The 27,339-nt window shown below is 44.9% G+C and overlaps 1 protein-coding gene and 1 long non-coding RNA gene across 2 annotated transcripts in view; one reads left to right on the plus strand and one right to left on the minus strand.

The window, feature by feature from the left end:
* The window catches only part of SH3BP5 (SH3 domain binding protein 5), a 65,073-nt gene that overhangs the window by 33,522 nt on the left and 4,212 nt on the right, over window positions 1–27,339 (minus strand). The window contains exon 3 of the mRNA XM_081072708.1: window positions 6,145–6,273. Within this exon, the coding sequence (XP_080928834.1) occupies window positions 6,145–6,273 (129 nt within the window). The remainder of the gene's footprint in view (window positions 1–6,144; window positions 6,274–27,339) is intronic.
* Window positions 7,186–12,623, plus strand: LOC308507552. The gene is made up of 3 exons (XR_013994896.1): window positions 7,186–7,337; window positions 7,797–8,023; window positions 10,233–12,623. It is a non-coding gene; the product is annotated as an uncharacterized lncRNA (long non-coding RNA).

A 27,339-nucleotide genomic window follows, 5' to 3' on the forward strand; every position in this document is an offset into this window, starting at 1 on the left:
AAAGACTATAACACTCTGTTCCTCTATGATTAACATAATAATTCAGGGGGTTATCTGATGCACTTGACCTGTTTCGTTTCATGGGAAACATGACTCCCCATCCTTTCGAGGCCCTCACGTTATCTGTTTGGACTCAGAGTGCTTCTTCTGAGCAGTCAATACGTAAGTCAGCTATTCCCTCATCATTTTTTGATCCTCTGGCACATTTTTATCCTCAACAAGCAACTCAGTATGTACTCAACGTGCCTGGGGTCACCCTTCTGTCCTCACAGTGTCTACATCTTCCATATCCCCTCCCAGCCAGCAGACGTCTGTTTCTTCGACCCACAGGTTTTGGTGGTGGTGGTGGGTTTGTTTATTTGTTTAAATATGTATATAGTTACAAGAAGTGGAGTACAGCATTAGGAATAGAGACAGTGGAAATGTAATGGTTCTGTGCGATGTCAGAGGGGTAGTGGATGGGGGGAGAGGGGTTGACACAGTGTGAGGGATATAAATGATAAATGTCTAACTATTACTTTGTTTTGTGCACCTGAAACTAATATAAATAAATAAATAAATAAATAAATAAATAAATAAATAAATAAATAAATAAATTTATTTATTTATTTATTTATTGGGGGACTTTGGGGAAAAGTGTTTCTCCAGCTCCAGGTCATTGTCCTTCAATCTAGTTGTGGAGGGCGCAGCTCAGCTCCAAGTCCAGTCACCATTTTCAATCTTAGTTGCAGGGGCACAGCCACCATTCCATGCGCGAATTGAACCCGCAACCTTGTTGTTAAGGGCTCCCGCTCTAACCAACTGAGCCATCCGGGCCGCCCACTTTGTTTTTTTTAAAGATAGCAGATTCACCATAGACACACAATATTTGACAGAGAATATATCTGGAATAATAAAAACATATCCTTTTTCTTTGATCCAAATGCTTTGCATGTACTAATTTAATACTATGGGAAGATGAAAAACAGCTATAATACTTTGCAGGTAGAGTTTTTTTTCCCACTTCTTGAATTTGGACTGGCTGTGGGACTTACCCTACCTACTAGGACAAATGTGACGCATGCAGAGGCTTGAAAAGGGCTTGCCCTTTTGTTCCTAGAATCCCAACACCGCGTGAAGAAGCCCACGCTAAGCTGTGGACGAGACACATGTGATCCAGTGACTCTTGATGCCTAAAGAAGTGCTTTAAGCCACTAAGTTTGGAGTGGTTTGTTTCACAGCAAAAGCTAAGTGATACCCAACTCCGTTTTATAGATGAAGAAACTGAGGCACAGAGATTAGCAACCTGCTGAGGTCCCACAGCTATTAAATGGTGAATTGGAATTAAAAGACAGGCAGTCTGGCTCCAGAGGCTAAACTTTAACGGTTGTCCCACAGCTAAGTATTTCTACAAGTTTCAAATGTTTCCCCACTCACCTACTTCCCTAAATGAGGTTAAGTACAGAATATGAAATACATGGCCCCATCAACACAGAACACGCAACTTCCAGCACTGATTAATTCTCATTATTTTGCATTTATACTCCGCTTCAGGTTTGCACAGAACTCGGCTCTCTTCTGACATGTTCCAACCATTTAAAAATAACAAGAGTTACCCAAATGTCCCTTTACTGATGAATGAATAAACAAAATATGGTCTATGCATACAGTGGAATATCATTCAGCCTTAAAAAGAAATGAAATTCCAAAACATGCTACAACACAAATAAACCCTGAAGACATGACACTAAGTGAAATAAGCCAGTCACAAAAAAATAAATAAATACTGCACAATTCCACTTATATGAGGTACACAGAGTAGTCAAATTCAGAGACGGAAAGTAGAACGGTGGTTGCCAAGAGCTGAGGAAAGGAGAAATGGGGAATTATTTAATGAGTATAGAGTTTTGGTTTGGGAAAATGAAAAAGTTCTGGAGATGGATGGTGGTGACGATTGCACAACAATGTGCATGTACTTAATGCTACTGAATTACACACTTTAAAATGGTAAATCTTACCTACAGCTTACGATTTTTTAAAAAAAAAAGAAAACAATTACAAGGGTTGGGACTGGCAGTGATAAAATCACAGGCCCAGGGCCAGTGTTAGACCACTTAGAACCCAGGGAGCAAAGTAAGCAAGAAACACTCTGCCATTCAGGTTTCCTGAGTCACACAGGCTCCAGTCCTTCATCAGAATGTCCCTGCCACACACTGAAAGTCAGCCGGGCTGGCAGATATGTCAAAGCGACCTTAAAAATAAGCTCTCACTCAAGGACAAAAAAAAAACCCTCAAATAAATCAAAGCCAGTTCCCTGCCCCCACCTCATCCCAGGGGGCGGAAAAACAAGAAAGAAAAAAAGCCTTCTTCTACCTCCTCTGGGCAGAATTTAGACTGGATTCTCAAAATCACAAGATAGGATCTGACTCATCAGTAGAAAAGTAAGTTAACCTCAAAAACCATAGCCATGAAAATTTTTGATGGGCAGGTAGAATTTCTACTGGCTTGACAATTACAAATGTTTGTAAACGCTATAGAAAAACCAAGCTATCGGCGACGTCTCTCCCTTTGTAAGTCTCCACTATTCCATGGATGAACATGGGCATTCCAGACATGTTATAAAACTACCACTACAGTATGAGCTATTTAAAAAAAGAAGACGCTAAACATCAAATATGAACAGAAGGTAGGGAGACTCATTTTCTTTTTGCCTATTTTTAAAATTTTCTATAACAAAAAGTTTTTATAATAATGAGCTGAAACCTACGCTCACGCAGGGATTCCATTGTCAAATGCCTTGTCTCATGTAAGTCCTAAGGACGACCTCATGAGAGCGCCAAGGCCGATCCCATGACCATCAGTTTCACAGACGAGGATGATGACACTGGGAACACAGTGCCTCATGATACACAGTCGAAGGAGATGCTTTGAAGGTATCTCTCAGAGACCATCCCTGCTCTATACAGTGTGGGTTTATAAATATAGAAAGGAAGGGGGTGGAGTAAGACCAGAGGAAGAAAACAGGAAGCCCCACTTGGCAGCAGCTAGAGGTGGGGCCTACCCCTCACCATCAGGAAGGTCAGAGGACGCTGGTGCAGACAGACTCAGCCACCTGGCCCAAGCCCAGATGGCCCCCATCCACGGAGATGAAATGTGACATCCGTGCCCAGCCTCAGCCTTTGAGTATCCTTCCAGTTCCTCAGCTACAGATCAACAAGATCCCTTGGGGTTGAGGGGTAGGGGTCCCTCTGAGCCTTCTCTGCCTTTCTTCTCCCTGCCCCACCTGCAAAAATGCAGTTTAAGGGGAGGGTTTGCAGGCACAAAGCCGGGCAGGATTCCCTCAACATGCATCTTGGGCTCTGCTGGTTGACAGTAAGTCAGTCATCGGTCTCCTGGGTCTGGGTATCATCTGATTAGACCTGATGACTCAGTGGCTTGTCCACGGGACTCAGTAATTGTCATGATCATTGTGCTCACTAGCCAAGAGAAGGGATGATTCACTGCTGCCCCGCAGGGGGACCCTCCCAACCCAGCTTTCTCCTACCTCTGTTCTCATCAAAGAGGACTGAGGTATGGAAAAGAATGGAGTGATGTGAAATCCACTCTGGATGTGTCACAGCCAAATGGGGACCCACCCACCAAATTAGATTTGTGTGAACCCAACCCAGACAACGTTGGATTTGTCAGTCCTGTTCCTATCCTCTGCTTACCTAGCTGGCAGTGATAACATCATCAGCCCAGGGCCACTGTTAGACCAGTGCAGGCAGGAAAGAAGTTGTAAGTAAAGGGGCAATGGAGAGAAAAAGCTCGAAATACCAAGGGAGGTCCGGGAGGAACAGCTGGTCTGCGGGTGGCAGGCCGACCACATCATTCACTCACTGGGTCCTTTGTTTACTCAATGTTTGAACACCTTCTGTATGTAGGCATTGCAGACATGCCAATGAACCAAACAGACCAAATTCCCTGTCTCTGTGGAGCTTCATTACTGTAAACAAACGAATGATACCAAGTCAGATGGCGAGGAGTGCTATGGGGAAAAAGCCAATTACAGAACGAGGGCTGGGGGTGTTGGAGATGGCGGACTAAGAGTTATCATTTAAATGGTAGCCCAGGAAGCCCTCACTGATAAAGTGACATGTGAGCAGAAACCTGAAGGAGATGAGGGAGGAGACCATGCAATTTCTGGGGTAAAGACAACGACAAACAGAGAGAAGAGCAGGTTCAAAGACAGAGGTGGGAGCACGTTTGACATCAGCACAGCCAAAGGGGGATATCCCCCACCAGCTGGGGCTGGCACCCTGATGGACCAACCTCCAGATGCCCCTGACCACACAGGTCTATTACCCAGCCCTGCCCAAAAGCCCAAGCTCAGGGTACCAGGTGGGGAATCCTGGGTAAGGAAGCCCCTACCAAAACTCCGAGGGGCTGCTTTAACAGACCTCTCTTAAACCATCCCAAGGTGCAAGCCACACGGATGTTTTCAACAGATGTTTGTGGCCTCAAAAGAATCAGAGGACAATAAATTCAAGTGGTAAATACTTTTAAAAATGGGGGTTTCATGACCTCCTAGGTATTAATCCAATATTTAGATTATCAGAAATCTCTCCTCAAATCTAACCTGAACTCTTCATACTCCAATTTTAGGTCAAGAATACTACTGCCCTGGGTGACAGTGTGGGGGACACCTCCCAACTTGGGGAGCACAGGACACGGGCACTTTGGAGGGAGGATGCCCAGGGGTTTGTGGGGACTGGCGAGTACCTTTTGGAGTAGGGTTCTGCTCCCTGGAAAGCTAGAGGCCTGGGGGGGGTGGGGACAGAGGGAAGTGGAGAGAGGTGGGGGCTGCTCAGGGCTTGCTGCAAGACCCTGAGTCATTGCACTCGGATACTGTACAGCCCAGGTCCCCAGGCCAGGGAAGGAGGAAGGGTTTAAGGCAGCCATCCTGTCCAGAATAAAGGCAACATATCTGGCAGGTTCTAACCAGAAAGCTCAGCTCAGGATTCAGAGTACAAAACCCAAATACATAGCTCGGATGTTAATAGAACAACCACAGACTCAAGGGGACCCCGAAGATAAAACATTGAGAGGTGTAGGGGGCAGAGCAAAGAGGAGGAATGCTCAAGTCCTGGCTCCTTACGCTAGATGGGTCTGATCTTAACATGTTCCTATATTTCTGGGGCTTAGTTTTCCAAAGGTTTACACCCCCTCCCATTATCTCCCCTACAGTGCACATTCAGTAGGTTCTCAAATACCCATTGCTCACTAAACATTTCCTTACAAGTGGAGACTTTCAGAGGCAGCATTTTCCATCACATAAACACACAATGGACAGAAACTACAATCTAGACCAACTACTTAGGCCTGCTTCCGGTGGCAGAAAGCCCAAGTGGCTGAGGTGTGTTAACGCCCCCAAGCCTGGCACGCAGCAGACACCGACTGGTAAGTATGGGGGCTCTTTTCCTTCCGGGGCTCTTTTCCTTCCCCATTCACAGAGCCTGGCCCACAGAGCCTGAGAGGTGACCCAAGCACACAATGCATTACCATGGTAGCCATCCAAGAAAGAAACACTCTGAAACCAGAACCAACTTCCACGCAGCCCAGCCATCGCCTGACCGCAGCTCCCTTCTGCCACCCCTGTGCTGGTTTTGGGTCCTTAGCTGCCTATTTGGGCTCTCAGGACAAAGAACCAAAGAACCTATGAAGCAAATAGCCCGTTACTCCCAAACCAGGCAGGAGCAAGCGAGGGAGAGCATATTCCCCCTGCTGCCTGATAGGCAATCATTAGGAGAGGGCAGAGCAATGCGTTTGGTGTTCTGGACACATCCTCTCACCCACATGAGCCGGCCCAGCTGCCTGGGAAGCGGACCTGGGCATCAGCTCTGACAGTAAAGCGGCGCCCACTCACCGGGCCAGCCAAATGCCAGCACCCACACTCTATTAATAGCATCAAGAGCTGGAATGAAGGCAGACTATGGGGCGGCAAGGGGGTGGGAATAAAAGGCTGATATCAAATACAGCTGTTTAGAAAGTCATGGCCGTTCCCCATCACACAGGACTCGCGTTTCTACCCTTCAGGGGGTGCTACAGAAGTGAGAAGGCGCATCCAAACACACTGGTTGGGGTGGTGGGCAGAGGCACGGCGGAAGGTCTGCAGGGCTCTCTTACCTGCCTCGCCACCCTCCGCGCCTCCCAATAGGGCTTCGAGTCTTCCACGGCTTTGCCAATTTTCTTCACCAGTTCGTCCAGTTTCACCGTTGCTTCAACCAGAACAGAGCGGAACTTCTGACGAGCATCCTGCAAGCAGAAATAGCAAGGAAACACAGGTCAGGCTTAAGAAGAAATCTGCGAAAATCTGCCTGACCTAACCAGAAACACCAAGAACGGACTTCCCACAACCTCCAGTCTCTTAAATTAATAACAGCTTCACAAGGCAGTGTCGACGGCAGCACCATCCAAAGAACTGTGATGCTGCAAGTGTTCGATTATCTGCACTGTCTGGAACAGCAGCCACTAGCTAATTGCTTAGTGAGACTGAGGAAATGAGTTTTATTTCATTTTAATTAAATATATTTCAATTTTTTTAAAAACCTGTGGCTAGTGACTACTATATTGGACAGTGCAGGTTAGGAGAAAAACCTCTGTCCAGATCTTCAAGAGAAGATAGCCAGTTGGGCTGCCCCAGCAGCTTTAGTCCATAATGATGGCACCGTTTCCTACACTCCCATGAACTCCTCAACCATATGACATGGTCACCATTAAACCCTGAGTGCAAATTTTCTACACGCCAGACCCTGTGCTGGGCCTAGGGCTTGCGCCCTGCCTTCACGGCACTTCCAGTCTGGTGGGTAAGTCAGGCGTTTACAGCCCATTGCAGAAAAGTCTGTGTCCGGATGGTAATGGTTCAGGTGCCATGGAACCCAGCAGTGGTGAACCCAGCACTAGGCCAAATAAGATGGGGGTTTTTTGGGGAGACTCATGGAAAACTTTCCGGAGGGGGAATATCTACACAGAAGCCTACTGGCACTTGGAGGAGGGAGAGGAAATACTGAGTCCCAAGCCAGCAGGAGAGCCATCAGCCAGAGGGGAGAGGGAGTGGCATGGTGTTTTTCAAGAAAGGGAAGGAAGCTAAAAGTCTGGAATGTGGAGAATGGCAAAAGATAAGGGTGGCCACCCATCCTGGAGACAGCCACTATCAGCTTGGGCCTCAGTAAGTTTGGGAGGGAGGAAGAGGCAGGTGGAGCGTGGCAGGCTTAACTACATTGTGAAAGTCAAGAAACCAGACCCACGGACATCACAAGGAGGGAAAAAATTAAAAAGAAGACATTTAGTCTTACGTCTAGGAAGTATCGAAGGTTCAGGTCAGTACCTCACAGACCCCACGTTCGCTCTACTCCTTTTCCCTTCGGTGGTTGCCTGACGCAGCCACACCTTGGGTGAGTGGGTGGGTGGGTGGGTGTGGGTGTGCTCATGTGCACGTATTTAAGAAAGGGGAAGTGGATCCTCAGAGAAGAAGGAACAACACATGATCACCAACCATGGAGTTGTCCCGAGACCAAACAACCACCCTACTGGTGAAACATGTGGTTCCACTGGCTGCAAAGCAACTATCTGAAAACTCTTTCTAAACATCAAATTATAGGAGCCTCTTGGGCCAATGGGATGTCTCATGGAGGTGCAAGAGGCTCTGATCACTTCTAATCTCCTTCCCCTCTGTCATGTTGTGCCAGACACTTCTGACACAGGCCTTGGTCCCTTCCCCTAGTCCTGTATCATCATCACCATCATAATTTTCTCTGCCTTCTCTCCTATCTGGCCAGGCCTGCAGTCACCTGTGCTACCTTCTGAAGACAGGGAACAAGACTAGCCTTATCTGACAGAGAAGAGCTGCAGGTGCTTCGGGCAGCCCAGAGACCAGCAAAGCTCCCTGAGCTTCTGTTGGGCTCGATATCCAGTATGTGGGAAGTCGCTGGTGTCGAAAGCCTGGGATTTTTATCAGAGACAGATCCAATCCTGGCTAAACCTCTTTCTGTGAGGCCCTGATCAGGTAACTTCTTTACGAATCACTTTTATTACCTATAAAATAGTTACTTTGCATATCAGAGGAAAGACTGCTAGAAGGAATAAAAGAGACTGCAAATGTAAAACATCTAACAGTTCTTGGGCACCAGTAGCTGCTCCATAAACGTACACAATTTTTCCCCTGGCAGGAAAAGAGACCCATGATCATATTAAAAACCACCAAGGGGGATCTCTCTGGGGACGGGGAGCTGACATGAAAACAGAATGTCCTGTTATACTGTATAGGCAGCTGCTGTGCAAATACGTTCATGCACTTGTGACTAAATCTTTGCAGTCACTACCCCGGTGGGAAGCAGCTCCAGTGCTATCCACGTCCAGACAAAAGAGACTAAGGGCCACCTCAGTCAGTGTGTGACCAAGGGCAGGTCACATCATCCCTACTCCATACATGAGAATTAGGCCCCAAACCAGTACCCTATGGGCCAACAGGCTCAGCGCCTTTGGCCTATATGCTGGGAACCAAATGTCAGGAAAAAGACATATATCTTTTTTTAAATGTGGATTCTCAAATTTCTCATTAAAAAAACAAACAAAGAAACAAAAAACAAATCAGATGATCGGGCAACACTGGGTCCCCATACCTACCTGGCAACCACTGAAGTGGAGTAGAAGATGCCACCTTAGATAGAAACTGCCTTTTCCAGTTGCCACAGCCCTGTGCCTGGATCACACCTGCCTGCTTCGCTCAGTTAGGTTCCCTGCCAGCCCCTCGACACTTTTGATTTGCCAAGAGCTATTCTGGGCAGTAATGAACCCACCAACTCTGCCTTTGAGAGACAGAGGGATGCAGAACGCAGATGGACAGTTCACTGTTATAAATGCTTAATCCCATCCATTTGTGCAATCCCCAACAACCTTATCAGGTAGGTGGCATTGTCCTTCACATTTTACAAAGAGGGAAACTGAGGCACATAGAGAATAGGGAACTTGCCTAAAGTCACAGAGCTGGGGAATGGCAGAGCCAAGATTTAAACTCAAGCAGTAAATAAATACAATGTAGTGTAAGTACTGAGACCTCAGTATATACACTGTGCGACAGACACACAACGGGGAAGGCCACTCAAAGAAAGTGCCATCTAAGTTAGGCCTTAAAAAGGGGGGGATTTCACCAGATAGAGAAGGAGGAGCCTGAGAGACTGAGGAACTAACATGAGCAAAGAGTGGCAGGTGGTAGGGTTGGTGAGGGTTGGAGCAAGGAAGGGCATGTGTGCCATATTAAGGCTTTGGAACTTTATTCCATGCACGGTGGGAGGACATAGTAGATTTTTAAAATCAAGTCTCAATTTATTTTCTATGCACCCTTTGTCAGAAACAAGAATGTATTCCACCTCAAAAAGTAAACGTAATCACAGCTTACTAGATGGCTCCACTGCCAACAGCACTTCCCATAGCTGCAATCATGTCAACGCTGAACCCTGACTACAATAAAATTCTGTTGGGAGGAAAGAGTATGGGAAAAGTGGGTGGGTGGTGGGAGGAAAGGAACTAAAATCTCATCTTCCATAGTGGAATGTCAGCAGATAAGGAAAACTGAAAAGTCAAGAAGTAACCACACAAAGCCTACTACTTAGAGTCATAGAAGTAAATACCTAAATAATCAGCTAAAATATGCTAAACTCATCTATTCAACTGCCTCTAAGGGAGCAAAACGGGGGTGGAGTAAAACGATGGAATACTAGTGGGGGTTTTTGTATGTTTACATTTTTGGTTTTTTTAATTGTGGCAAACTACCACAGTGGATTTTTAAGCAGAGGCATGACCTGATCAGATGTGGCTTTTACCAAAGAGAGAACTGGGCTCCTCAGGTGATTCTGGTGGGCAGATTCAGGGACTGCCAGCCTGGGTAAGGGTGTTACCATCAGAGAGCACTGCACCCAAGAGACTTGATTGGAGATTAGCACTTCCCTCTGTCAATGAGGCTGTACTGCCGGGAATGATGCACGCAGGACTGACCGACATCCAGCGACCAACAAGTCCATCCATCCAAGACACGTCAAAAGCCAAACACAAAGCCAGCCTTCTCCCTGATAAGATTAAGCAGACCCAGTTCTTCTACCATTCCAGTGGATCCTAGCTATTATTTGATAACCATTCTCCACAAATATTGGGGTGCGGGAGCCCACAAACTAAAATCTTTCCTGCCTGTCCAACATTAACAGCCCTGATTTTCTCAGGCCCCACCCTGGTCCCAGAAGTGATCATGTGACGCCGGCCTGGCCAGTCAGATGTGGATACTCCTAGCATTGGTGATTGTTGAGGAAGTACATCAGAACCAATGACCTATCAATACCAACGAGACTGCATTCTGGGACTTTTCTGAACCTGTTAGAAAGAAGAACTTTTTTCCACTGAGATGGCTGAGTAGATGGAATGAAAGCCTGGAGCAGATGGCAGCCATCTTGGCACCTTGAGGGAAGAGCCTGACAGAGGAAGGGAGGAAGGGAGAGAGGAAGTCTCAATGACAGTTTGAGCTTCTGGACCTAACAATAGTGTATAGTCTAACCCATACTCCACCTTCCCCATAGCCAAACTAGCACACACACTCCCAACTGTCACCATTGCTTTATGTTACGTTTAAGCTAGTTGGGATTGGATTTCTGTCACTTGCAATCAAATTAAGCCTTAAAAAAAAAAATTGAAAAAGATGCCTTAGGGTAGTCATATTAATACAGACAGGAAGAGGTGGGTTAATCTACAGGTCATACTATGGCAAAGCACTGCAATTATAAATGGTCAGCTGCTGCAGGGCGCTGTCCCCGGCAATAAAACCACGTTCATAAGGAGCAGAGCCTAGGGAACTTAATTTAACCTAACCTATATAAAGCTTTTTTCTTCAATCCATCTTAATGCCAGCTAGCCTCAGTTGATCTTGTGCTTCTTGTCTATTTCCTAGTTTAAGGAAAGACTCCACCGTGGTCCTTTGTTTCCTACAATTACAGGCAAATGTGTCTCTCAAGGTCAGAGTGGGAGTTGCTTCTAGGAATGTCCAGGGAGGAGAGAAAGCTGACTATTTTCTCTATGGTAAATGATCCATGGAGGAAAGCAGTCAGAAGTATAAACTCAGCTCAGCGAGAAACAAGCAGACCTTTTACCGGTCAAGAAAAACAAGCCAAATACCCTCCAGGGCTGTTTACCAGGTGATTTTTCAGATCAGCACTTGAAGGAGTTCTAAAAGAGTTCCCTCTTCTCGGATGAGGCCTTAGATCTTCAAATCTGAGAACTATGTCACATCCATTAGGTGATTCAGACTGAGGACAATTTATTCCAGCAAAGAACTGCTGAGAGTAGCACAGTCTCCTCGTCTGAATGTGTCAGTGTGTCAAAAATACAGCCCTGTATCAGATAAGAACTCCAGCTAAACCAAACCGGCCAGCACCAGTGTGCCTTGGATGTGGTGCCAGGTGTCCCCACACTGGGGACTGAGTTCCTGTTTTCTGGCCAATCACTTACCAAAGCCTCAATTATCTCACCTGTAAGCTAAGAACGGCAGCCTTTCCCCTTCACAAAGGTGTCCCCAGAACGAAGTAAGATTCAGACGGGATATCAGTTTTTAAAAATACTTGTCCTACAAATTAAAGATGACATCATACTTCCAAAGATCCTTTAATGCCATCTATAAACAGTGCTTTCAGTTTGTAGAGAGAGATTTACAGGCCTTATCTGTGCCTCACCACAACCTGTAAGTCAGGCTCAGCAAAAACGAGCCCCCCCCTTCCAGTCTACAGATAAGAGAACTGGAGCCCTGGGGGTGACGTGCTGCTTGGCCTGAAGTCACATGCAAGTGTCAGACTTCAGACAAAAGCACAGACCTTTAGTCTTTTCGTCCAATGTGCCTTTCATTTCACTAGTGGTTCTCAAAGTGTGGGCTGGGGGACCATGGGTAGGGGGTTAGGGGAGGTCCCTGAGACCTTCTCCAGGACTCTGCAAGGTCAAAGTCATTTTCATAATCAAATTAGACTTATTTGCCTTTTTCATCGTCATTCTCTCACGAGTGTTCAATGGAGTTTTCCAGAGACTACTTGACAGGTGACATTGCAAGAGACGAAACACCGAAGCAGATATCAGAAGCCAGCTCTTCCACTAAAGCCAGACATGATAGAGACTTGCAAAAAAACATAAAACAATTACTTTCTTGTCATGAATGTTTTTTTTTGAGAAAATAATTATTTTTGATAAAATATTATTTATGTTGACAGGTAATACGTTTATTATTTTTAATGAATTAATACAAGTTTTTAAAACTTAATTTCTTAAGTCAGACAGAAAAAGCAGAGAACCCTATGATTTCACTGATATGTGGTATATAAACCAAAAACAACAAGAGAACAAGACAAACAAATGAGAAACAAAAACTCATAGACACAGACAATAGTTTAGTGGTTACCAGAGGGTAAGTGGGAGAGTGGGGGGTGAGAGATGAGTGTAAGGGGGATCAAATATATGGTGATGGAAGGAGAACTGACTCTGGGTGGTGAACACACAATGGGATTTATAGATGATGTAATACAGAATTGTACACCTGAAATCTATGTAAATTTACTAACAATTGTCACCCCAATAAATTTAATAAAAAAATAAAAATAAAAAAAGCTTAATTTCTAACATGGCAAATGTTGTAGGTATTACCCACAAAAGCAAAAGCTCTCTGAAGGACTCAATGATTATAAGAGTGTCAATGGGAACGGAGGCCAAAAAGCATCAGATCTGCTGTGTGGCACCAAGCCGTACCCTGCCCCTTGGGCCTGCCCTACTAAGACCCTTCTCATTCGAGTAACACCCGTGTATTTTCAGTAACAGTGAAATAGTTATTCGTTCTCAGATCTTTCTTTAATCCTTCTGATTCTGTCAAGGAGAAAGCCCCCATTTGGTGCTAGTTTGTCCTCACAGCATCTTCTACACGTCTTCTCATTTGCTTCGCTAATCTCGTTTTTAAGAAGGGACTGGGCTAATCCAGGCTCAGAGCCTTCCACAGAGAAGGGAAGCTACTACAATTTGATAAGCAAAATAATAAATCCACTGGAAACAAATAGCATTGTTTTGAAAGTCACCAAGCTGTGCCCTTAAGAGTTGGCCACTTTCATTTATTTATACACACACACATGCACACACACACGCACACACATATATATTTCTTCAACAAAACTTTTGCTTTAAAAAAAATGCATTTCCCAGGCTGTTACAGATACCAGGACCGGAAAGAACCCAAGCAGCACTCAGAGAGTTAAGAAGAACTCTTGCTGTTCAGCTTTTAACCCATTTTCCCTCTTCAAGGCCACTTTCAATATGTGAAACTTCCAGGGATGTTTCAGAGGAGGGGACTATAGGGCCCAAGACAGGAAATAAATCTCCCAAGTGAAAGGTGTCCTCCCCACATCTGGAAGACACTCCCTTATCACCAGAGTTAAGTAACTCAGAGACAAAAAGTCTGTTGATCAAATCTTACTGCCTCTTTTCTAATGTATTACTTTGTTTAAATTCTTCGTTAATGAATACCCAAACCTTGCTTAGATTCCTTTCTAACAAATACAACTTTTTTTGTGTGCTGTCAATTTCTCACAAATTTATTGTTTGTCTAAAAAGTATTAAAAGGTGCCCAATTTGATCATTAAAAAAAAAAATGCATTTCCCTTTAATGGTTTTCCACTTATAGTGATGAATCTTCCTTTCCAAACTGAAGTAAAAATGTGAATCAATTTAAAGGAAAATATGAAATAATCGTATATACAGAAAACTAGGATAAGGCAAAAATTACAACAGCGGCAGAATAACTAGAATTGGAATCGTCAAGTCTGTTAGCAGAACATTCTAGAATTACATGCTAAAAGACACCACTGGAAACCTGCTGACTTGCGGAACGGTTATGAAATACCTGAAATGTTAAGTTTACTACAAATCATGTTTTCTTTTCACCCATCCAATCTATTCTTTAAGAGCACTTGTGGCAGCTACTAAAACACACAAAAAAAACCACTTGAAATAGTGCTAGGATGAAAAGGGAGTAAGTGCTCTCCAGTGTTGCCTGATTGAACTTTCTGCAATAATGGAAACGTTCTCTACCTGTGTTGTCCAACACAGAGGCCATGAGCCAATATGGCTACGTGAAAACTTGAGATGTGGCTAGTGCATTTTTCATTCCATTGTAATTTTTTCCTTATAATTTCAATAGGCACATACATGTGGCTAGTGGTTGCCACCCTGAACAGCACAGGTCTAGCTCCTAGACCCTGGATTTCACTTTGCTCCTCACTTTGAGGTCATAACAATGCTCCTCGGGCCCTCCAGCTGTCTTCTCTCCATGCTTGCCCTGTTTTTCCTCCCTCAGCCCCAGTTCCCACAGCAAGTGGTTTTCCTAGCCCTGTGAGAAGGGGAGCCAGTACAATCTGATTTCACCTTTCAGGAATTTTGCAGCAGAGGCAGAATCAGAGAGAATGTACCAGGGTAGAGCCAGGGCCCAGGGAGCCAAATCAGAAAGGTACAGAGCCGGGAGGACTCAGAGGAGGAGAAGGGGTGAGGACAGAAGACCACCAGGGAGCTGGAACCAGCCCCACCAAGGGCTGCCACACTACTGATCACTGCACAGACCCAATTACACATCAGTGATTTTCATCCAACCAGAAGACACTGGTTAAAACAGCTCCACATGGTTGGAAACATTCATAGAAAAGAACAAAAGAGGAAAGAAAATACCAAGGCCTTCAAGTTAGGAGAAACCAGAGTCACTGCTGGAGACCAGGTGTCTAAGTCCCCTCCCTCTGACTCCTTTTCTTCTCTACCTCGAGCTCTGACTTCAGTAGCAGAGGACTCTGCGTGTCCACCAAGCCCATCACTACCTTCTGGGGACCGTCCCCCACACATCAGGGAGAATCTTGCCATCATGTTTCTGATACAAGACCCTCTCTCCGGAACAGAACTGAGGAAGCCAGAAGAGGGAGACAGACATGAGCCAGAGAAGAAAGCAAAAGAGAGAACATCAGGAGACAGCAGTGAAGGGGTGGTGGGAGATTATCTGATTTCCTGACTCTAATCCTGCAATTACATGGCCGTATAATTTATCAGTCAAACCAAGGTACTTTCAAGAGTGAGGAAGGGCATTATTAATCATTCTGCTGGGACAACAGGCTTAAACCAAGACAGTCGGGGCAAACTGGGGTGTGCGGTCTCCCCAGGCTGAAGGCCCAGTGATGCTTTCCTTCCTTCCTTGGATTCTATAAAAGACTCTTCACCTTTCAGAAAATTCCCTCTTTTATTTAAACTGTTTGAGTAGTTGGGGGACAAAGTGTCTAATCCCAATTTAGGCACGGCCCAGCTACAGACCCAGGAGCAGGACCTATGCAGCTAGACAGCCTTGGTGACAAGGCCAGATCCTGTTTTCTCTTTCTATAGCATCACACCGTCTGTCCTGGTTCTGACACACCAAGGGGTTCCTTCCACCAAAAGGGAAAAAAGGAAAGTAAGACAAGATGGTGGTCAGCAGTGTTTCCTGCTGTTAAGTTTCCCTCTTCTGAATTTAACAAAGGTCTTGAAGCTTTATTTTAAGCCTAAGTGGAACTGAATTCCTCCTAGGTAGAAGAGCTCTAGGTTAGAACTGTGATAAGACTATAGAATATTTCCAAACAAGCATGTGGGCACCCAGCCCCATCTCCCAGAACACTGCAGCCTACCATAGCTGTCCCACCCAACTGGACCACACAGCTTCCTTTGAAGCAATGGCCAATGTCAAGATTCTACAGCCAAAGGGAAGCACTGCCATTTGGAGGCTAACTGGCAGGCCTGGAAAAAGGGGAAAGACTTTTTCAATCTTTTTAATTTAAAATCATTTCAGATTTGGAAAAAAACGAGGGTAAGATGCAGACAAGATGCCCTGAAATAACTTCAGTGTATATTTCCTAAAAATGGGGACATACTCTTTTATCCCCAGAGTACAAGAATGAAAATCAGAAAGTGAACATTGAAACAAGGCTATTAATCTCGTCTGTGACTTTATTCAAATTGCATCAATTCTCCCACTAATGTGTTTTATAATAAAGGGAAAAAATTTTTTTTCTGGTCCAAGATCCAACCCAAGATTCACACCTTGCATTTAGTTGTCATTTCTCTCTAGTCTCCTGTAATCTGGAATAGTTTCTTCAGTCTTTGTCTTCCATGGCCTTGATATTTTTAAATAATATGAACCAGTTATTTTGTAGAATATCAATTTGGAAAAGACTCACTTTCGATTCTTCTTTTTTGTGGATGTTACGTAAGAAAGAGCCACTAGACTGGAATTTAACCAATTACAAATATATATATACATATATGTATATATATGTATTTAAATAGACAAAGGTCCAAAGTACCACAAAGGAAAAAAACTCATAAGCCCTTTAAACCTCTGGGTGCAAGGACAAGGGTCAGTCCTAAGGGGCTCTGGGGGAGGGACTGAAGTTACAAAACCCTAAACACACACACACACACACAGCTAGAAAAACTGAGGGGACCCAGTGCTTTATCATTCATTGCCAAAAGTTTTTAAACCCACAGGATTCTTTGTGTAAGAGGAGGCAGAATTGCTGAAACCAGAGCTTTTTACTGCTTTTGACTACAAATGAACTATTTCAATGTTTACACCAAGAAGCATATTTCCTCAACTTCAAGAACCACTTTTTCCCAAAAATTCTTAAACGTTAGATTGTAGATGAATTATACAAATGATATGCACATTTATCAACAGTAGTGTTTCAATCACCACTCAAGCTATTATGCAATACAAGGTCCCTTTTATAATTAATGAGTTTTAGATTCCAGGCAATATGGTGAGTTTGTGGCCTCGCCCTGGAACGCTCTAGAGATACTTTAGTGCAGCCTCTGTTGGAAGCACGCACCCCCTCACCACAGAATTCTAGGCAAGCTGGCTGCCTGGCTTCTGCTGGGTTTTGGAGAACCTCCCTCCTGACTGCAGCTAATCAGAATGGAAAGAAAGGAGGGCACAAGATACAAAAAAACCAAGTCAAAATCCATTGCTATAACTTTAGAGATATGGAAAAAACGATCAGAAGAAACAGCTAGAAACATTCGAAGTGGTTGCTTCCAGGAGTTGAACTGGGGGTGAGAAGGAATGAGGCAGAGGACTTTCATTTTTCATTAAAACTTCTGCAGGGCTCTAAAAAAAAAAAATCCACCATGTGCAAGTTTTGCTTCACTAAAAATAAAATTTTAAGTAACTGCAGCATAGGTTAACCAAAGAGCTTTCATATTTCCCTTATCGTCAAGACTGAGGGTGATTCCCAATTCATTCAGCATGTGGCTAGATGAAAATCAAAATCTCAGTTATACAATACCAGAGCTGCAAGAGACTTTGTCCTCGCTTAGCTCAGATGTTCCCATTTCACAGAGGAGGTAACTGAAGCCTCAGGACGTAAAGTGCATCTCCCAAGGATGCAAAATGCTAGAACAAAGATGGAAAACCTGGCCCCCTAAGTCCTAAGTCCCCCTAAGACCAGCATTCTTTCATCTCACCAGCCTCAGGAAGGACCTCAGAATGTGCATCTTCTACACCCACAAACACATATCTCTAAGCTACCTAAGGGCATGGGCTTCAGCCTCAGACTCCTGGATTCAAATCTTGGCTCCCCGCCCATGGGCCATGTGACCTTGAAGAACTGACTCAATCTTTCAGTGCCTCATTTCTCATCAATGTCCTCTAGTACTAGTGTGTGAACAGGATAAAATACATAAAGCACTTAGCACAATGCTTAGCATATAATAAGTTTTTGATAAACAGTGATTTTTAAGTAGGTATCATTATTCAATAAATGGCAAAGGGGAGAAAGAAAAAGACCCAAACTTGTTGAACGTTATATGCCAAGTAACATGCCAGGCATTTTGCAAACATCACCTTATTTAATCCTATACAGCCTTGAAAGATAGGTATTATTGCCCTCCCCATTTTAGAGAGAAGGAAATTAAAACCCAGAAAAGCTAAAAACCCAAACTACAGCTTATTAAGAGGCAGGGGGAGAATTCAAATCCAGCTCTCCTGAACTCCAAAGCCCATGTTTTCCACCATCACAGGCTCCGTAGTTTAAGCCTCGATCAACTCCAAAACAAAGTCTTCCTACGTTTTTTTGATCCCACATTTCATATCATGAAAGTGTGGTTTGCTTCAGCAAGTTCCAACTTGGAAAGTTGATCCAATTCCTAGCAAATGCATGGAATACCGAGATACTATGTTCCCAGTGGAGATGCTAACAAAACCAGTGGCAGGGAGAGAAAGCAGCATGTCAAGAGCTGCCCAAAGAGCTTTAGAACCTTCTCCCTGAATTTATAAAGTGTCTGCTTACTACCGTACTTTTGGTTCTAGGCCCTACTAATTTTTTCTAACAGGCATTGAAGCCACGGCATCTTTTTCTCACAGACAAAATTTTTAAGAAGTGGGTAAAGCGGCAAAGAATTGCCTATAACAAGACCCAGAGCTCTGCAGAAAAACTGCTCCCTCTTGCTTTTATTGTTGCTGGCTTGTTTAAGGGTCACTGGGCGTCCTAACCAAAGTCCTTGCTTTGCTGGCTGGTTAACCATTAAAAGCAACTCAAGAAGGCACTGTGAAATGTGGTTGTTTATGAAGTGAATGAAAACGGATGTCCTGCAGGACTCAGAACAAATCACTCTCTCTACATCACCACCCTGAGTGTGGCAGTTTTCAAATGTGGCTCAAAAGTCTTTGGCACTGCTCCCGTCAAGAGATGGAGTCTATGGCCCCTCCTCTTGAATTTGGGTGGGCTCAGGACGCTTGGACCAATAGAACATGACCAAAGTGCAACTATGGGATTTCCAAGGCTCAGGCAGAAAAGGCCAAGATGCTTCCATCTCGGGATACTCACAGTGGGGGACGCCAGACATCGTAAGGAGGTCAGAGTGCCTAAGACGGCTGGCTAGAAAGTTCAGATGTAAGCTCTCTGGTTAACAAACCCAGTTGAGCTCCTGGCCATAAACCACTGTCCGCTGCCAGACACAGGAGTGGGCCTCCTTGGACATCCAGTCCACCCGAGCTTTCAGATGACCACCACCCCAGCTGACATCTATCTGATTGCAACTGCATGCCTAACCTCAAGCCAGAACCACGCAGCTGAGCCCTCTCTAACTTCCTACCCCACAAATCATGGGCAAAATAAAGCAGTTGTTTTACACTATGAAGTTATTTGCTAGGTAGAGGAAGGACAACACTCCCATTTCATCTCTTCTTCCAATAAAGCCAAACACTGGGGAAGAAAGAGAACATCAAATCTGCAGGCTTCAAATCTATCAGGATGAAGCGGAATCCATCTGCAATACTAGTAACAGAAGGGGAGGGGGGACAAAGACAACCAAACTCCATTCATTACACTTCAGTTGAGCTTAATGCCAAACAATGAAAGAGTTTATTTATACTAAGTGGGCTTGGCTGCAGTTATCATAAACAGCGGATGTGCCTCTCATTGTCTCCCCGCTAGCAGTTTCTTTCTGTCACTGCAAACATTAATATCTCTTAGATAATCCAGCAAAACACAGCAAAGGAAAAAAATCAGGCAAGAATAGAACAAGTTTTTTTCCCTCTTCCTTTAAGGAAGTGAAAGAAACTGATTCTCCAAGCTCTCTCAGAGCTACTTTGCAAATGATTGTGAGCCTCTTGGTTAAGATGCTTTACATAAAAGTGAGTCTTTACTGTTGGAACATCTATGTGGCCATAGGCTGATTAAGTAACTCTTGAAGAGGAGGGCTGGGCAAAGATAACTGGGATGGCTGCCAAAAGACGAGGTTCAATAGAGGCTTAACTCAGCCCACCAAAACACACACACACACACACCCCACTACATTAAAGATCCCTACAATAAATGCTCAGAAGGAAAAATAACAACTCAATATTAAAAGGCTACAGCCCACAGGGACCACAGCTCCCTGCTACTTAGGGAATCCGAGGAGCCTATTAACCACTGGTACAGCAATGAATCCCCACAGCACACCTCCTTTTTAGGTGGGGACGTTTGAGGGCACCTCTGTCAGAGGGAAGAAGGCATCCTGGATAAACCTAGGGGCACAGTCCTGGCACTGTACAAAAAGGTGATTTATTGTAACAGCCAGTGCCTACATTCCTATGATGGATTCCAGCTGAGGGGCCAGAAAAGTGTATGTATTATGTATCTCATTGAACTTTACAGCTTAAAACGAAGACACGTCGATTTTTTTTAAGGCAATAGAGTCCATTTCAATATTAGAAATTAGAACGCTATTTCTATGTTCTAGCCAACAGCCCATACTAGTTTCGTTTTGCTAAGGTGGTTGGTTATAAGTGAATGAGATTGTGCAAAAGTGCTGACCTGTGCCCACAAGTCTTTATCCATTTAGAAAGTGATGCGAATACTTAAAATCATATAGTAACTAAATTTGAATATCTAAATATTCTTAACATTGGAATATTTTCCACTATTACAACTTCGTGATTTTTTTATATTTCACAATTCAGGGTTTCTTGGCTGCAGACAATCCGAAAATGCCTTTAAAGCACTTTTCACCCCTCCATGAATTACCACAGTGAGAGCTTAACAATACAGTACTTCACAGTACTGTACAGTAAACCCACCTTTATCAGCAATTAAGGCAGGGACTAACAATCTGAAATTTTTTCCCCACCAGCCTTCAGAGTTCCTAAAATTCCTTCCATTTCATTTCTCCCAAATTCATTTGATTCATAATGACATCTTTTTAGAAATAGTGATTCATTCTATCCACCCCCATTCACTGCCTATAAAAATGATAAAATACGGTCATTGTAAATAATTCAGAAAAAAACGTTTCTAAAGTCTTCCTCTCAGTTTCTACATTTACTTCACCAACACTGGAAACGAACAGAGCATAGTCTGCAGACCACACTACAACTCACTCTGTTCTGTTTTTTTCTCATATAAACATATCTATATATACAGTTTTACATATACTCTACATAGTGTTGTATATACTCAATAATTTTCTTCCACTAAATAGACCATGGCCATTTGTCCATATTCACGTATGCCTTCGTTTTTTAATGTGAAAGGCCACTCTTAAAATGCTAACATGTCCAAGCAGGACAAACGCTGAGACCTTTGTGAGCTAAGCCCTCTGTAAGGGAGGGACTTTGGGGAGGGAAAGGGGGACATAGGTCATGCTTTCCGAATGTCACAATTGTGCCCAGAAATGGCCGTGCCTAACAACAGCCTGGGTGGGAATGAATAAAATTCCAGAGCTGGCACTGGAGAAGAGAGACCTGCCTGCGTTTCAGGACAGTATATGACAATGCCAAGAGCTATGAGTCCACAAGGGCTCTGGCTTCTAACCACAAACACATTCATCACACCCCTGTGTGCAGACACTGCATGAGATGCTGGGGACGCACAGATGGGGAGGCCCAGTCCCTCCCGCCAGGGGCCACGTATAGTGGGAGAGCCAGACAAGTAATAAATGACCATAATACAGCCTGATGAGCATACGGGAGAGGGCAGTAAGGGTGCTAGGAAGTGCATGCGGCAGGGAGCGCAAGTTAAGACTGCCTCCCGGGCCCTACCCCCGAGATCCTGATTCAGTAGGTCTGGGTGGGGCCCAAGATGTTCTAATGCTGACTGGTTCCTCGTGCTGCGGCTGCTGGTACAGCGACCACACTTTGATGGCACTGCTCTAGAGTAATGGTTCACAATCATAGGCAATTTTGCACCCTAGGAACACTTGCAAGTCTGTTGATATGCTTGGTTGTTACAATGGGGCAGGGGGTGCTGTGACTGGTCCCAAGATGCTGCTAAACATCCTACGATGCCCAGGACAGTCCCCCTCCCCCAAAACAGAATTATCTAGACCACAATGTCCACAGAGCTCAAGTGGAGCAAGAGCTCTAGAACAAGACACTTGAACTCTATGCCCCAGTTTCGTTATCAGCAAAATGGGAGTGATAAATGTCTGTCTCATAAAGGTGTCCTGAAGCTTCAGCAAGTTTATGGATGTGAAGAGCTTAGAAAAGGACCTGGAACATAGTAGGCACTCATTATTATTGTCTCTCATCATAAGCACGCATTATTATTGAAGGGGAGTTAGGAGACAAAAAACAGGCTGGAATGACATTCCAGGATGGATACAAAAAAACCATTCCTGCAAGTACCCACCACACTGCAGCCCTCACCCACCCTGCTCCAATAACAGCAGCAATGACATTTGACGGCTTACTTTGCACCATCACTGGGATGAGGAAACTGAGGTCCAGAGACATCAAGTAAATTGCCCAAGGTCACATAGCCAAGAAGGGGCAACCTGTTGGTATTCATCCAAACACTTAACTGAGCACCTAGCAAATCCCAGGAGAAAACACACCCTAACAATGCAAGGTTCACTCAGGGAAACAAAGTGATTTCCACATCCCAGCAGACCAGCCACAGAGCAAAACCCTGTGGGTCCAGTGACTGCCAAGACCATCCCCCCATAATCTTGGCCTGTCCAAGCCCTCTCCCTGGCACCTTGCCCAAAGAAACATTATGGCAGGGCCTAGGCAAGGAGAGTGGAGCCATCACCAAACCTCGTGGTGGGCCTGGCTCCAATGGACATCTCATCAGAGCCTTTTCTGCATCTGGCACCCAGCGGACCTAGACACTCCCTGCCAGCCCCACACACAGGAGACCTCTCCTTCACCCAGACTGTGTAGCTACCAGAGCACCTCCTCACACAGTATCTCCTCTTATCCTCCAGGCCACCTAGGGACATGGGCAAGTAGCACAACCCCCCAATTCACAGATGACGAGACTCGGGCTCCAAGGGGCCAAGCGTCCCTAAATCAGCAGACGTCAGATCCTAACCCAATGCCATCAGCTGTCACCTTATGCCAAGACCAGTCTTCCCTTCACCCACCCCTTCCCTATGGCTTTGGGTTTTGGGGTTTTCTTTTTCCTCTCTGACTAGAAAGTAATACAAATTCTGTGCAAATAATTCAGAAAATAACAGAAAAGTACAAAGACAATAAGCATCACCTCCCAGAGAGAACAGTTGGTGTGTCATCTTTTCCAGGCATTTTTATGCACACAGACATATTTTAAAGAAGAGCGCCATACCACTTGCTCTTTTGGCATCTGCTTTTTCCCATTTAGATGTCTTTCTATCTTAATAACAAGCTGTGTCATCAATATAAGTCCTAGATTCTATCAACCATTGCGCATGCACTGTATTCATGTATTTAACACACCCCCTGTTGACAGTCATTTAGATTTATAATTTCCCAACATTTTTAAACAATGCTGCAATGAACACTATCGGACCTACCTCCTTGCCCAGTTATTCCCTTAGGATAAATTCTTATAAGTACAATTGCTGGGTCAAAAGTTATTGTCCCTTTGACATCCCAGCAGCAGTGTGGGTGGACTATCACTGAAATAGAAAGCCCCAAGTCCTACCATTCTGATGGCCCAATTTCAGGTCAGAGCTGTAGGGACAGCAGCTGGTGCCCCAGCTCAAGTCACCCAGAGGCACCCAGTAAAGACTCAAGTGTGTTTGTCTTTACCACCAGCCAATGGCCAAAGCATAACCACAGTGCTCTCCTCTCTCTCCCCATATTGCACAAGCTGCAGGTGATGTCTGTACTGTCAGCTCTCTTCCTCCTCCACCTCCAGGCTACTCAGGATGTTTACTGACCCTCTCCAACGACCTGGGTCTCCAGGCCTCAGTTCCGATGCCCCCTATTCCACAAAGCCTCCCTGGCTTCCTGAAGAGTCCTGCATGGCCCTCTTACTCTATAACTACAGGCTGGAATCCAGGAGTCAGCAAGCTCCTTGAGGGCAGGGATCGTGCCTGAGGTTTAGTTGCAGGCCCCACACAAGACTCAGCCCACAGGAGGGGCTCAGTGGTTGTGACATGAATGCTTTCAGGCCAATGTTTACTTGAACCAGATTTCACCTGGGTACAAAGAGGTCAGGGCCCCTCGCAGCCCGGACCAGGCAGCCTGCCACCCGGCCTGGAATTTGGTACCAGCTTCAGGGAACAGTTACCCGGCCCCTCACTCCACCAGCCCCCCAAACATTCCCTAGCGCTTTCTTCAAAACACAACTCAAGTCTTATAGGGTCTTTCCCTCATGTGCATACACACACACACACACACACACACACACACAAACACATGCTTGTCTTCAAGGACAAAGTGCTAAGGTATGACAACACTATCCTTTCAGAAAAGAATTTCCATCTTCCCCGATTTGCGTTAATAATTAATTAAAGAGAGGCCAGATTGCTTCCAATTCACCCCCACCTCCCGAGTTTCCAAGCTCAAAACTATCTTTTTTAAGACAAAATGTTTGCTGGTTTCCGGAAGGAGGAAAAAGCAGATTCTGGATGTAGGGGATCACAGATGTCTAGAAGCAAATGCTTTTTCAACCTGCTCTAACAATCTGCCCAGAAAACATCCCACCCAAGAAGTAAGGGAAAGGACACAGAGATTTACAACTAACTACTTTGTCTCCCTGGGGCAGAGTAGGCTGAAAAGGCAGTTTTTGATTACTCTGAGCCAGAAAAGCTGTAGATGTGCATAACTAGGTCTGCGTCCTCCGTCCTTCTCTTCCTCCTCCTCTCTCTGACCATTTCAGTGCCCTAGAATGGGCCACCTTCAAAGCAAGTAAGGGAAATAATGAAAACACTACACATCACGGTTAAAATAATAACAATTGGCATGGAATGCTGCAAATCTGGATTACAACGAAATTTAGAAATTTTCTGTACTGCATCTTTTTTTAACAAACATTTGAAAAAAGATAGCTCATGTAATATGGGTTATAAAATTACATCAGCACACTCCCTTGCATTGCCTCAGCTGGTAGGGCTGTTACACCTGTAATGACCTATTTCTTTCCTCCTCTATCCATCACTCATCCCACCCCCCAGCACACCATTCCCCCTTGCTGGTTCTTAGCCAGGCCAGGCCCCGCTCTCAGCTTAGCACTGGCTGTTCCCTCTGGCTGTAATGCTGTTCCCCCACATGACCCAGAGGCTCACTCTCTCCAGATATGCTCCACCCACTATAAGTAACACTGCATTTCCCTCCCTCCTCTTACCCGCAAATACCCACAGTGCCAAGGCCCCTTCCTGCCTTGCTTTTCTCCTTAGCACATTCCACCATGTAAACCTCTTACGTATTTTAATTGTTTATTGAATTTCCTCTCTCTCCATAATGTAAGCATCAGGAGGACAGGGAGTTCTGTCCATTCTCTTCACTGCTGTCTCATCATCATCTTAAACTGTCCTTAGCACACAGCAAGTGCTCAATAAATACTCAAGGATGTTTCTGTGGGAAAATACATTTACTTTCTTAATAATCTGAAATAGCAGGCTTATATTCAAGGGCCTCTCTGGTTAAAAGGTTACTCCCTTCAACAGCTTGAAAAGCCTGGCCCTCTTGATATAAATCAAAATGCAAAGGGGAGACAGCCCTGTTCAAACAAGGTCAGAGGCAAAGCAAGGTTGCAGGAAGAGGCAGACATCCAACTGACGACATACAGGTGGCTGGCATCCAGAGGCCTCTTGGTAATCTCCAATTTAAACAGCTGAAACACGGAATGGGATACAAAAGGCAAATCCAGGCCTGCACCTCGGCCTGCAGCTGCCCAGAGACAACTGTGCCATGTTCTATGAGCAAAGTAGCAGCCACCCCAAACCTGGCCACCAATTCACTTTAATCAGAGTCAAAGTCAGGAGGGGTGCTGGACATGCCACATCATAATCAAAAAGCAAAGGGGAAAGGAAATGCAGATAGCAAAAGGCCCTCCTCTAAAGGCTCCAAAATTATCTGTCAATCCTCATTATTTCAGATAAATTTTATTCAGAACTCAAAAATCAATACTCAAGGCGCTTCTATAGTCATTTGTGGATATGAACTGAGTGGCAAAAACTGTGAGTTGCCCAACGGGCATATTCCCAGCTGTGGTCAAGTAAAGAGACACTCTGCCTTCTTGTTTCAGCTCTTCTACGGTAACCAAGTGTCCTTCACACGGTTCATTTAGTGCCACGGTTTTTGCACTTCTGTGCTTTGTGTTGGTGATTCTGCCATTTCAAGTGGCCTCCAAGCCTAGTGCTGACGTGCTGTCTAGTGTTCCGAAGCCCTACAAGGCTGTGACGGGCCTTACGGAGGTCACACATGTGTTAAATAGGCTTCATCCAGGCATGAGCCATTGTGCAGTTGCCCGTGAGTTCAACATTAATAATTTAATAGACATATCAAATAAGGTGTCTTTAAACAGAAACACACATAAAACAAGGTTATGTGTTGATCAGCTGACAAAAATGTTGTCAGCCCAAGGTTTGCCAGTGCCTAAATATAGGGTTAGGATCACACTTCCCCCCGGGAGCTATGGTTCGGCATTCACTAACTCCATCTTCACGGTGACTTTACAGAAAACAACTACCAGGAATAAGGAGAATGAACTGAATATTAAAATGGCTGTTTCCTGTCCCACATCATTTGGCACACTCCGCTCCACCACCCCTACTGCTCACGCCATCTGCTCCTCTTTGCACATGGACTCTCTCCTTCTGCAGGCTTCTGCTCAGGTGTCTACAGGTGACTCCTCTCCTACAGCCTCCGTCACATCGCTCTTTCATTGTAGTTATTACATCAGTAATTATCAGCCACCTCTCCACTCCTCACCCCCAACCCAAATGTAAACTCCCCAAGGGTAAGACCCGTGTTTATCTTGTTCACCTAGATGTCTGCAGTGGCCCAGAGGCGGGGTGCCCAGAGCTTCACTGAAGGAACACAGCCCACCACAGACATACAGACCCCATCCTCTCCTCCAGCTGCAGCAGCACGACAAGCATCCAGACAGCCTGCACTGAAGGTGAAATCCCACCCTCCTTGGTGAGACTGACAGGAAACACCTATGAGACCCGGGCTGCCTGGTCCACATGCAGCTCCGGAGTGGCCAGCCCAAACTGAGATGTGCTCTAGGTGTAAAATATGCACAAGATTTTGAAGACTTAATATAAAAATAGCTGTAAAATACCTCAATGATTTTTATATTGATTCCATGTTAAAATTTTACTCTCTGGGACATTCTGGGTTAAATGAAAATAGATTTAATTTCAGCTGTTTCTTTCTACTTTAAGGGGCTACTAGAGAACTTTTAGTTACTTCCATAGCTTGCATAGTTATATTCCTGAGTCCACCTTGGTTATAATAACGAAAAGGTCAGCCAGCAACATAGGCTAGCTCGGACTACCTCTCTTTGTTACTGCCAAGTGCTCCCCAGAGCAAGGCAGGAAACACCTGTCCTGTGG

The sequence above is a fragment of the Rhinolophus hipposideros genome, assembly GCF_964194185.1.
Source record: "Rhinolophus hipposideros genome assembly, chromosome: 14".
NCBI classification, from domain to species: Eukaryota; Metazoa; Chordata; class Mammalia; order Chiroptera; family Rhinolophidae; genus Rhinolophus; species Rhinolophus hipposideros.